The following is a 12,039-nucleotide window of genomic DNA, read 5'->3' as shown; positions in this document are numbered from 1 at the left end:
GCTATTTTGTATTGCTAATATACTACTTTGTTCTCCAGTCTATGACATGCCAAACAACAGCAGTGATAAAACGCGGCCCTCATTTCGTGCCACTCTCCACGTTAAACCACTCTTGTCTGGTTGTTCCCCCTTAGAACACTTCCTATCTCTGTACATGGCCTTGATGATATTGACAACTTTAGCTGGGATGCAGTAGGACTGAAGAATATTCACGATATATGTCTGTGCAGGCTGTCAAATGCCTTTTGAAAATCAATGAAATAGGTAAGGAGGGCAGCTTGCCATTCTATACATTCTTCTATGAGGGTACTTAGTGCAAATATCTGCTCTACATAGGCTCTCTTGGGCCTCAATCCTGGTCTTCTCTAAGCTTTGCATCCACTGCCTCCATCATCATCTGTAGTATCACACTGAAGTAGTCTTGCCCAACACCGCACTGCCACTTCCACACAAACTTGTCCGGCGTGTGGGAGTGCTGGGCATTCTACATTGCCAGTATGAGAGTTACTATTCTCCCTCTAACTGGCACTCTAATCGTGACTGCTGCTGTGCACATACAGGAGGAAGTACTGCCAAAACAGAAGGACGGGAAAGTAAAGGTGCTTTAACATCCAGTTTGTGCATTTTGTAGAAAGGAGCAATCTAAGTTTTGGAGGATGGAATGTTTCCTACCAGAAAGGCTTATTAAGATACAGCATTCCATTTAAATGAAAACACAAATACATCATATGAGCAAATATAGAAGTACTAAGGGGAAAAATGTTCCCCCTAAAGAACAGGTTGGATAAGTTGACTATAGTTCGGTGAGTTTTGCAGGACTCCGGTGGAGAAGGAATCCTTCCTGGGCTGCACAGCAGCCACTACTGCAACAGACTTGTAATTGAGCCACCTCGCATCTCTAAGGTTTGGCTTGTGGATCTGCACTAGTAGACCCAGTTGCCCTGGCTCTTCTGTCCCCTCCTCCTGAACGCTGCAGTATAGGAAGCCCCTACAGAGCTATGCTCAATGTGCAGGTGGTATGAACTCCATGTGAGGTCCTTGCATCTAACCAATCTATCCCTCTGCATGGCAAAACTGGACCAATTTCACTGCACTCATAGCCTTCTAGGCCTTAATTTAGGCTATAGTTTGAATGAGGTTGTCGAATATTCTCTAAGGTGAATCAGTCAAGGCACTTTTTTTTTTTTTAATAAAACATGAAAAAAAATCCATGTTTGAGATTCAGTATAGAAGAGGAATATAGGAAGGTATTTCCAGCCTGCAATATTTTACACCACCTAGTGCAAAAACAACACGTCTTTAATTTTGGTGGTTGGCATGGCCTTGTACACTGAAAGGAATTTTAAAAGTAAAAATGGAATCCACGCTATCAGATTTGTGTTTAGATCATAATATTCAACAGGCTTCAAGATAACATCTGTAAAATTTTAAAGTTTGAGTTATTCACCAGTTCTAAGAGTTTTTTTCTGTGCTGAAACTTACTGTTTTCTGAGCCCAGCTGCAAGGACCATGGCACTGTGATGATTAAAGCGTTTTATAATGGCAGCATTACTACTCTCCTTTAAGGACTTTGAGGAGTTTGATGTGGATGGCACAGAGGAAACACCATAACCCTGCAAGTAAAGTAATTAACAGTTTGTTAGGTTATTCCAAACTAAATGCAGCATGGGGCATGGGTCACTTGCAGGTTTAAACTGATGTAAATGGTGAATTCTCTGTAACGTGACATCTTTAAGCCACGATTTGAGGTCTTCAGTAACTCAACAAGAGGTTAGGGGTCTATTACAGGAGGGGGTGGGTGAGATTCTGTGGTCTGCAATGTGCAGGAGGTCACACTAGATGTTCATGTTGGTCCCTTCTGTCCTTCAAGTCTATAAGTCTATTCCCTATTTTCCATGAACAGCATTGCAGTGTGGTCTAGAGGACTATACATAGTATTGGGAGTCCTCAGGGTCCAAATCCTGGCTCTACTGCTTACGTGCAGTGTGACCTCTTCACCTCTGCCTCAGTTTCCCCATTTGTACACTGGGGATAGTTCTTCCCAACCTCAGAGGGACGTTGAGAGGATTAATGTTTGTTTTGCACTTTGAACATGTAAATCTATGTATAAATGTGAATTCTTTATTTTCAAACTGTTAGCTGCAATTACCAAATTCTTACAGAAGTTTATAGAAATCCAGCAGGCCAAGGACTATTACGTTTTCAGTAGTAAACAAATGAATAGGAATGTCATTCACCAAATCTGTCATCTTGTTTTAAATTTTATTAAGTTCTTGGGGATACAGCTTATATCCCTGTAAAACAATATCAAGCTGTACTAATTTGAACTCTTGATTCTAGCTACTAATTCTTCAGTTCTACCCATTAAGTCAATGGTATCTTTGGAGCTATCAAACATGTCTTATGCTGTGTGTGGTGCAAACTATTTGGTATTTAATATTTTAAATTACTATGAAGAAATGTATATAGTTTTAACTTCATTTTAAGTAAATACGTTTGACCAAAAATGTGGTAACTTTTATATTTATCTTCACTTTGAACCAGGGCTTTGGAGCTGTGCTCCAGCTCCGTTCCAGCTCCTGGCAAAAATCTGCAGCTCCACTGTTCCGGAGCTGCTCCAGCTCCAGGCTCCGCTTCAAAGCCCTGCTTTGAACTCAATCTTCTGTATTGAAGGATTCCTGTTTACCAATGCCGGGTAGCCCCTAAGTGGTAAGGATTAAATAAGGGGATGTCTATTTTAAAATGAAAAAGCTGTACAAGAATGCTTCTAGAAGCAAAGTCAGATTTTTACACCAGTGTGCTTAGGAAGCCAGCTGACGTAATGCAGCACCATAGAATAAAGAAAAGCTGCATAGCACACAGACTGAGAATACAAGTGCTGATTCTCCATCCACCTACCCCAATGTATAGCAGAAGTAACTCTGTGCAGTTACACTGGTGTAGAACTGATGTGATTAGAATCAGACCCAGAACATCACCACAAAGAGGAGAAATTCAGTGACAAATTAGCATTGGGCACCAGAAGTTATTCAGTGGAAAGTTGTATTTTAGTATTGTTTGTGGTCCTTTTTTAAGCTGATAAGGTGATCCAGTTTTAAAGTGTAGGAACTTTTACTTTTTTGTTTTTTTTGTTTTAAAGTCTCTGTACTTGCCTCATCTAACGATTTATCCTCCAAGGCTGTTAAATCTAGCAGTGGATTTTTCACCCCTTGAGACACCATTGTTTTTAACCCTATGAGAAGAAAAAAAAAAAATTGTTTTCTTGTAAAGTAGTATCTAAACGAGAATATCTGTCACTCAGGGTTGATAAAGCATAACCCTCAAAGTTATCTGGACTTCAGTACCTTAATATGATTCCATAATTTTCTTAAACATATAGTACTAAATTACTATTAGACACCAATATACATGCAGGAAAATTTATTTCTAAAACAGCACTAGTGGTTGCTAAGCTTGAATTTGTAGTTTAAACTTTAAACAAACAACATGTAAGATATCTGATGCATTTTGGATTATATGGGTTTGCAGGAACCAGTGAACTTAACACTACAGGTATCAAAAAACCAAGGCTGTATCTATTTTAGAACACAGGTATTTCTAAAAAGTACAATAATTTTTTTTAAATCCTTTGAATATGTTCCATGATTGGGAAAAAGGGTAGTGTCAGAAGGTTTTGCATGTGTCCAAGTGCTATTATGTGCACTAACTTTCAGCCCTTTACGGCATCTATCATTAAAGTCAGTCTTTTGCTCTGTATTTTTGAAAATTATTGCAGGAATTATTCTAACTAGTTCCAGATACTTCCCCTCCCCCACAATTCCAAACATTTTCTAGTAATTAATCAATGGTTAACCTTTCTATGCATCACTTTACCCATCTGATGATGTATGGCTTTTGTTTGCTTTGGGATTGTCAGATGAAGGACACTATCAGAATGAAAAGCATTCAATATTTATTAGTATATTAAAGGATCTAGTCTTCTCTCCATATATGTGTGTGTCATTCATGGATTATACACATGCATCAAGAGAAGATGACATTTTCAGAATATAATTGAAGTCTTTCGCCTCTAGATCCTTGTTTCAAATATGGCCCAGAACTGTGATGGTCAGTAAAAAGAAGAACATATTAAAGTGGCCTGTGAAAGAAACCAAATCTTTATCCACTTTCTAGAGAACTGATTTATCACAAAACCCACATCTGTTGCAAGTCTCAGCAGAGACACCACAGAATAAATAAATAGTCACGTGAACAAAACTATGCCCACCTGTCAGAGGTACGGTTAAGGCCCCTTGATTGTACATTATGAGGAAGCTTTCACTGACATTATCTATGCTGCATGAGTGGTGCATAAAAGGAATTTCTAGTGCTGGCATCTTTTAAGCACTAATTTGTTTCTAAGCATTTTAGTGCGGGACCTGGAATGTCTTCCATAATCAGATACTGTAAATATATAAACATTCAGCCTGATCAACACTGTCCAAAGATTACATCATAGGTCTTGGCTCCTGACATCTTGCAGCATTTATCAAATAACAGGACAAATACATTACTTTTAAAAATGAGAATGTTGGTTTTATCTGATTAATGTGGCTTTCAAAAACTTAGCTTTATTTTTTTAATTAATTTTGAAGTTTCAGTATACTGTGCCTAACACCACAATCACCTGTTGCAGAGAAACAAAAGGTTACCTTTTTCATCCATTTTGGCACATTCAGCAAAGAGGTCTTTTGAGCCTGTATTCAGCCTATCTCGATGGAAGTAGTGAGACTGGAAAAATCGTGTCCAGAATTCTTTTTCTGTCATATTATGTGGAACATTTTCTGCATATTTCACTTGTACTGCAAACAAATCAAAGTGCTTATAAGCTATTTTTCAATTCAAGATACTGTTTTACTTGTCAGTGTGTGATGGAAAATGACCAAAGCTTATCCTGAATAGGCATAAACCCACGCAACTTACTAAAAAGATAAGGAGTTTGGATTTTAAAAAGATGGCAATTTATGCAACAAATGCAAGTTCTGTCATGCCCAACAATGCTTATAATGTATTGGAAACAAACACCAATAGCATATAAACTTTGAAAATGGTATAGCTGGGCACCTCTGGAAAATTTTAAATGTCCGAAGTCTAGTAATTTAAGAGGAATCCTTCCCTGTTGTTCCCAAGATGGACTGGTTCTTTTTCATCCAGGACTGTTCAAACTAATGTCAGTATCAGGGTCCAATCTAGCATTTGTAAATCAGATAATTTACCAACAATCTCTCAGAAAATTTTAGAGTAGTTAAAATAAATCCTTCAAATGGAGAGTGACACTTGGGCACGAACATTTACTCATGGCTTAAAGGCAAAGCAAACTGAATAATTCAAGAGTCTCTTTTCAGCCTCAAGCCTTAAAATTAGGGCTGTCAAGCGACTAAAAAAATAATCGTGATTAATTGCATGATTAAAAAAAATTAATTGCACGATTAATTGCACTCTTAAACTATACAATACTGTTTAAATAGTTTTGGATATTTTCTATATTTTCAAATATATTGATTTCAATTACAACACAGAATACAAAGTGTACAGTACTTACTTTATATTTTTTATTACAAATATTTGCACTGCAAAAAACAAAAGTAATAGTATTTTTCAATTCACCTAATACAAGTACTGTAATGCAATCTGTATCATGGACACTGAACGTACAAATGTAGAATTACACCTCTACCCCGCTATAACGCAACCCAATATAACACGGGTTCGCATATAGCGTGATAGCAGCGGGGCTCCAGCGGCGCTTTAAAGGGGCCGGTGCTCCAGCTGCTGTGGGGAGCCCCAGGCCCTTTAAGTCACCGCTGGAGCCCTGCCACCGCTACCCCGGGGCTGCGGCAGTGGGGCTCCACCGGTGATTTAAAGGGCCTGGGGCTCTCCGCAGCCTGAGCCCCGGGCTCTTTAAATCACTGTTGCAGCCCTGCCACCGCTACCCTGATATAATGGCGTTTCATATATAACACGGTAGGGATTTTTGACTCCCCACGACTGCGTTATATCAGGGTAGAGGTGCATGTACAAAAAAATACCCCTGCATTCAAAAATAAAACAAAGTCCACTCAGTTCTACTTCTTGTTCAGCCAATTGCTCAGACAAACAAGTTTGTTTACATTTGCAGGAGATAATGCTGCCCGCTTCTTGTTTACAATATCACCTGAAAGTGAGAACAGGTGTTCGCATGGTACTGTTGTAGCCGGCATTGCAAGATATTTGTGCCAGATGCACTAAAGATTCATATGTCTCTTCATGCTTCAACCACCATTCCAGAGGACATGCGTCCATGCTGATAATGGGTTCTGCTCGATAACCATCCAAAGCAGTGCGGACCAATGCATATTCATTTTCATCATCTGAGTCAGATGCCACCAGCAGAAGGTTGATTTTCTTTTTTGGTGGTTTGGGTTCTGTAATTTTCGCACTGAAGTGTTGCTCTTTTAAGACTTCTGAAAGCATGCTCTACACCTCATCCGTCTCAGATTTTGGATGGCACTTCAGATTCTTAAACCTTGGGTTGAGTGCTGTGGTTATCTTTAGAAATCTCACATTGGTACCTTCTTTGAGTTTTGTCATATCTGCAGTGAAAATGTTCTTCAAACGAACAACTTGTGCTGGGCCATCATCAGAGATTGCAATAACAAGAAATATATGGCAGAATGCATGTACAGCAGAGTAGGAGACCTACAATCCTCCCCCAAGGAGTTCAGCCACAAATTTATTTAATGCATTTTTTTTTTTAATGAGCATCATCAGCATGGAAGCATGTCCTCTGGAATGGTGGCCAAAGCATGAAGGCACATATGAACGTTTAGCATATCTGGCACGTAAATACCTTGCAATGCTGGCTACAAAAGTGCCATGTGAATGCCTGTTCTCACTTTCCGGTGACATTGTAAATAAGAAGCAGGCAGCATTATCTCCTGTAAATATAAACAAACTTGTTTGTTTTTAGCAATTTGCTGAACAAGAACTAGGACTGAGTGGACTTGTAGGCTCTGCAGTTTTACATTTTGTTTTTGAGTGCAGTTATGTAATAAAAAAATCTACACTTGCAAGTTGTGCTTTCACAATAAAGAGATTGTACTACAGTACTTGTATGAAGTGAATTGAAAAATACTATCTTTTGTTTGCCATTTTTACAGCGCCAATATTTGTAATAAAAACAAAGTGAGCACTGTCTACTTTGTATAGTGTGTTGTAATTAAAATCAATATATTTGAAAATGTAGAAAAACATCCAAAAATATTTAATAAATTTCAATTGGTTTTCTATTATTTAACAGTGTGATTAAAACTGCGATTATTTTTCATCGCGATTAATTTGAGTTAATCAGATGAGTTAACGTCGATTAATCAACAGCCCTACTTAATATATTTCCAGAACCTACCAAAACAAAAAAAAACAAACAAAAAAAAACACACTGAAGGAAGGAAGGAAGACCATATAAGAAGTGCAGAAGAGAGTATGAGGGAGTGTGCAGAAGCCCTGCACGTTTTACCAACAGAAAGAAGTGTAGCACTAACCCTCTACTCTTCCAATGATAAAACATAATAAAATCAACTTAGAGTGCTTTGTATCACATATGTATTGATTTTTCTGCCTACCTGCAGGATACGTCCTGAATATGGATTCAATAATATCTGAAGTTAAGTTATACCTCAGACCATTGCAGCCATCAGTTTGAGGCCGAACATCAGCCTACGGGAACAACATAATAATATTGTCATAAACTGGGTAAAACCTTGTTATGTGTTGAGTTAAAACCTTGTTAAAACTGATATGTGAACCCACATTTACGATAGCTGTAAGAGAGAATTAATCTATATAAACAAAAACAGAAGTAGCAGAATGGATAGTTTTTTTTTTAAGCCACAGTACAAAATGAAGAGCAGCTTTGATTGTCCCTTAAGGACACTAATTTATTTGCTCACAGCAAATGTCTTTCACTGCAAAATTGTCTTTTCAGGTGGGAAGAATGATTTATCAATAAATATTAAAAGGACTGAATACACACATATTTCTTGGCTAATCTTTTCTTAAGGGGAGGGTGAATGATAGCCTACAAATACCTGAAGGTATAAAGAAAAAGGGCAGAGGAAGTATCATACAAGGAGTAAGAGAATGAAATTGAAGGGGAAAATTTAGGTTGGTTATCGGGAAAATCTTTCAGATGGAGGTATAGCAGAATATGGAAATGTAACAGGAAATAGAGGAAACCTCTTTTCTCATGACTTTTATAAATAGACCAGACAGAACACTTTAGGGTATATGCAGAGAACAATCCTGCACTGACAAGGAGACTATCTTTCCATAGCCTCAGAAGTTAAGCCAATGAATACTCCTGTTTAGAAGTGGGGAATTTCAATTTTAATTCATCCACATTTTACAGAGAAAGTCTAGCTAAGAAATAAATGTTTTTGTTTTAAAATCCATCCTATGTTATGTAGGTCAAACGTACCAGAAAAGCTGCAGAGATGCCCACATCCTGCTTACTAGGTGCCACAGAATTATCCACAGCGTTCAAGCTTAAACGGTTGGCCCAGAATTCTTCAGCACTAATTACTTGGCTCACCACGAGGTCTTTATAAAGCTGAAACAAAACAGGATCTTCTTGCAGCATTCTAGTAAAAGAATGTATTGAATAAAATTGAAACATTCCACACTAATTCAGCAGGATTTCCATGTCAATAAGTCATATGGGTTCCTGAAGGGAACAGATCATAGCGAGGTAAGAAACGCACAGCATTCTCAAATAAGTTATAATTAGTTGTACAAGTGAGATATTGAGGCCAGTACTGCTATTCATATTGGCCAAAGGGGAGAGACTAAGGGTTTGTCTGCATGGGGACACTCAGGGAAGTGAAGAAAAATCAACTGAAGGTGTGAAGTTCACAAGCATTAGTTTAAAAGGCATTAAACCCCTGTGTAGTCACTCATTCAGAAGTAAAATGGCCGTAGTTTGCTGAAGCTTAATCCTCACTTAAGAAGAGTCCACCCAGGTTTAATGTGCTTTAATTTATGCACTTTAATTTCATATCTTTAGTTGATTCATCTTAACTTTTGTGAGTGTCCTTGTGTAGACAAGCCCCAAACAGAAACAAAGCTGCTGGACGAGGGATAGTTTTAATGGGGAAAAATGGTGATCTCTAGAAAGAAGTTAATACAAGATGGTGGCCACAAAAAGAAAGAAGTTACTTGCCTTATAGTAACTGGAGTTTGAAAGCTATTGTCAATCTATAGTCACTCTTGGTGCCCACGTGGTTGAGATCGCAGTCAGTCTTTTGGCCAGCACTGTCCAGTGGGGATGCACATGCACCCTGAGTGTCCTCATGCTCCTGTTCCAAGCTATTAAAAAGGATGTTTTCATAGCTAAGTCAAGCAAGGGGCTAAGGGTTCAAATGGGAGGAGGGGGAAGAGCATTAAGTATGCCACAACCACTTTAAGGTCCTATGGACTGGGAGGTTTCCTTACTGATGGAAAAACATATAAAAGGCTTTTAAGGAATTTCACCACAAGGAGGTGGGAAAATGGGGGGTGGGGAAGGTGTAATAAGCAGAAGGGGCTACGAGGTGCACTCTAACAGAGCTAATCAACGGTCACAAACTCTTTAGAGCAAGCAAGCAATCCAAAACAGGAGGGAGCTGGTAGTCAATAGGCTGTAATTCACATTGTTCACAGCAAATCCTGGATCTTTTCTATTTAGCAGCGTAAATTAGAGTGGCACAAGAAGGAAGGGTATTGATCCAGTAGACTGATCAGAGTGACTCTCAACCAACCCATTGAAATAATCATTTAGATATGGACGGAGAATGGGATGAAGTTATAGCCAAGGCAGAAGAGCTCCTTCTTTGAAAATGCTGCCTTGTTCTTTGAAGCTTTGAGGCTCTCTGGTGAAAGAAGGTATCAGATGATGGTCTCTGTTTGGCATAAGTATGAGGTCTTCCCTATTTTGTCCAGGGGGGAGTCTGCCCTGCCTGAATTGGAGGAGGAGCTCTGAGAACAGTTGGAAAGGAAGCTGTGCCCGAGGCCACAGACAGCAAGAAACTCTTGGAGGGATAAAGAACCACAGGGAGCAAGTTAAGCTCCTATGGGAGGCCTTGAGCTATGAGTCTGCAAGAAGCAGGGAGGTCCTTGGAATGAGACACACTAGGTGGGGGAACCCTACTATGAAAATGGCTCCAGGAAAAGCAGCCTAAAAATCAGTGCTGTATTACAGCCACAGGGTAGGATTTAAAGTAGGGCTGTCAATTAATTACAGTTAATGACTGTGATTAACTGAAAACAAAATTAACATGTTAATATTTTTAACAGTATTAATTGCATACCTCTGGGAGGGGAAGGAGGCATAGGCTGTGGAGGTTACCCTACAGTGCTCGGCCAGGTGCAGTAACCCAATCTGTCTCCGGAGGGCAGGAAGAGGAGAGGAGAGAAGAGGAAGTGGCTCCCATCCCAGCTCCGGTAGAAAGGAAGGGATCCTGATCCTGCTGTGCCCCACTGCCCCCAGCCAGAACATCGTTCTGGGGACCAACCTCCCACTACACCCTATTGTCCTTGGCTGGCTCCTTGCTTTGGGGACTACCCCCTCTGTGTTCCACTGCCCCCGACTGGCCCCTCGCTCTGGGGGTACCCCATGGAGAACAAAGGCCTGGTGAGTTCAGCCTCCCTGCACCAGTCTCACTTGTATGAGGTGAACTGCAATACTATTTATTTTGTTTATCTTTCTTGCAGTGCAAATATTTGTAATAAAATAATCTAAAGTGAGCACTGTACACTTTATTGTGTTGTAATTTAAATCAATATTTGAAAATGTACAAAACATCCTAACATATTAAATAGAATACCATTTATTTAAACAGTGTGATTAAAACTGATTAATTTCAATTAATTTGTTTAATTGTTTGACAGCCCTAATTTAAAGGTGGCCCAGAAGGGGCTGAGAACAGAATCTAGAAGGTGGGCTGAAGAGTAACCCAAAAGGGGCAGAAGAATTGTTAGTCTGACCTTCTGGTTGGACCTTTGCAATCCAAGGGAGAGACTGAACTTTAAGTGTGACCAGGCCGTAGCGCCAGGTTGCTCGAAGACGACGACCACTGCAGAACAGATCAGCCTACAAAAGGAAGTGCGGGACTGGAAGAACCCCTGCGATGTTGTGTACTGCCATGAGGAGGAGCTCTGACAGCAACTTTCTCCCAACCACAGACTCGCACAGTGAGTTTGTGTCAGAGATATGAGCCTTTCCAACACAAAAAGGAATCTGGGATGCCCACTGTTAACTGGAATTGCTGCCTGGCAAAAGGGACAATACTTAAAGCCATGTAATTTAATCCTCAGTACTGACAAGAACATCCTGATCAGAGGTTCGGGGAGGGCGAGGGAATCAAAATAAGGAAGGTAAAAATTTCCAAACTAATCAAGTAACTATCCTAGCACTAATTATATATAGACTATGAAAAAGGTAGCATTGAGACCTGGACACTGAGAAGCTCCATTTTGCAGTTATGGATGGTGAGAAGGAACTGAGTGGCAGGGGGACCCACTCTGCCCTTCATGTCCTTGGTACAAGGACACTCAATGTGCAAGTGCAGCTCCAAAGGACAATGCTGGCCAAAAAAGACTCCAGTCCAAGCACACGCTCAGCAAGCAGAATATATATATATAGACAGACAGACAAGAACTCAAATAGCCTATGTTTCGTTTTGTTGTAGGCAGTGCATTTATTGCACTTCACATGTTATGTCAAGACAGTTGAAGAATTTCCTACTCATATTCTCACGTTACCTATCAGAAATTCCAATCTAGAAATACTACAGAAGTAGACAGAAATCAGAGTTTGAGAAGGTTATTTAGAAATGGGTAGTTTAAAAAAAAGCCTAATTACTAATGAAATAGCAAATTCTAGCCTATAAACCCTCCATCATGTCCTTTCTAAATGGATACCATGAGGAAAAATTCAAATAAGTTTCTTTTAAACACAAAACTGGAGAGTGTTTTCCAATACTTCGA

The 12,039-nt window shown here is 39.5% G+C and overlaps 1 protein-coding gene and 1 long non-coding RNA gene across 4 annotated transcripts in view; one reads left to right on the top strand and one right to left on the bottom strand.

The window, feature by feature from the left end:
- Positions 1-11,931, top strand: part of LOC120402968 — a 63,517-nt gene extending 51,586 nt beyond the window's left edge. Inside the window, exons 2-6 of the long non-coding RNA XR_005597391.1 lie at positions 2,545-2,709; positions 7,647-7,770; positions 8,484-8,764; positions 10,348-10,684; positions 10,942-11,931. This is a non-coding gene — a long non-coding RNA (uncharacterized LOC120402968). The remainder of the gene's footprint in view (positions 1-2,544; positions 2,710-7,646; positions 7,771-8,483; positions 8,765-10,347; positions 10,685-10,941) is intronic.
- The window catches only part of GTF2H1 (general transcription factor IIH subunit 1), a 42,669-nt gene that overhangs the window by 22,315 nt on the left and 8,315 nt on the right, over positions 1-12,039 (bottom strand). For all 3 annotated transcript variants that reach the window (XM_039533589.1, XM_039533587.1, XM_039533588.1), the window contains exons 4-8: positions 8,495-8,657; positions 7,641-7,734; positions 4,692-4,841; positions 3,153-3,232; positions 1,483-1,613 (exon numbers count right to left, since the gene is read on the bottom strand). In XM_039533589.1, the coding sequence (XP_039389523.1) occupies positions 1,483-1,613; positions 3,153-3,232; positions 4,692-4,841; positions 7,641-7,734; positions 8,495-8,657 (618 nt within the window). The remainder of the gene's footprint in view (positions 1-1,482; positions 1,614-3,152; positions 3,233-4,691; positions 4,842-7,640; positions 7,735-8,494; positions 8,658-12,039) is intronic.

This window comes from Mauremys reevesii, linkage group 4 (genome assembly GCF_016161935.1).
Source record: "Mauremys reevesii isolate NIE-2019 linkage group 4, ASM1616193v1, whole genome shotgun sequence".
Lineage (NCBI taxonomy): Eukaryota > Metazoa > Chordata > Testudines > Geoemydidae > Mauremys > Mauremys reevesii.
Note: the sequence above shows the minus strand (reverse complement) of the source record. Positions and strands in the feature narration are given on the sequence as shown.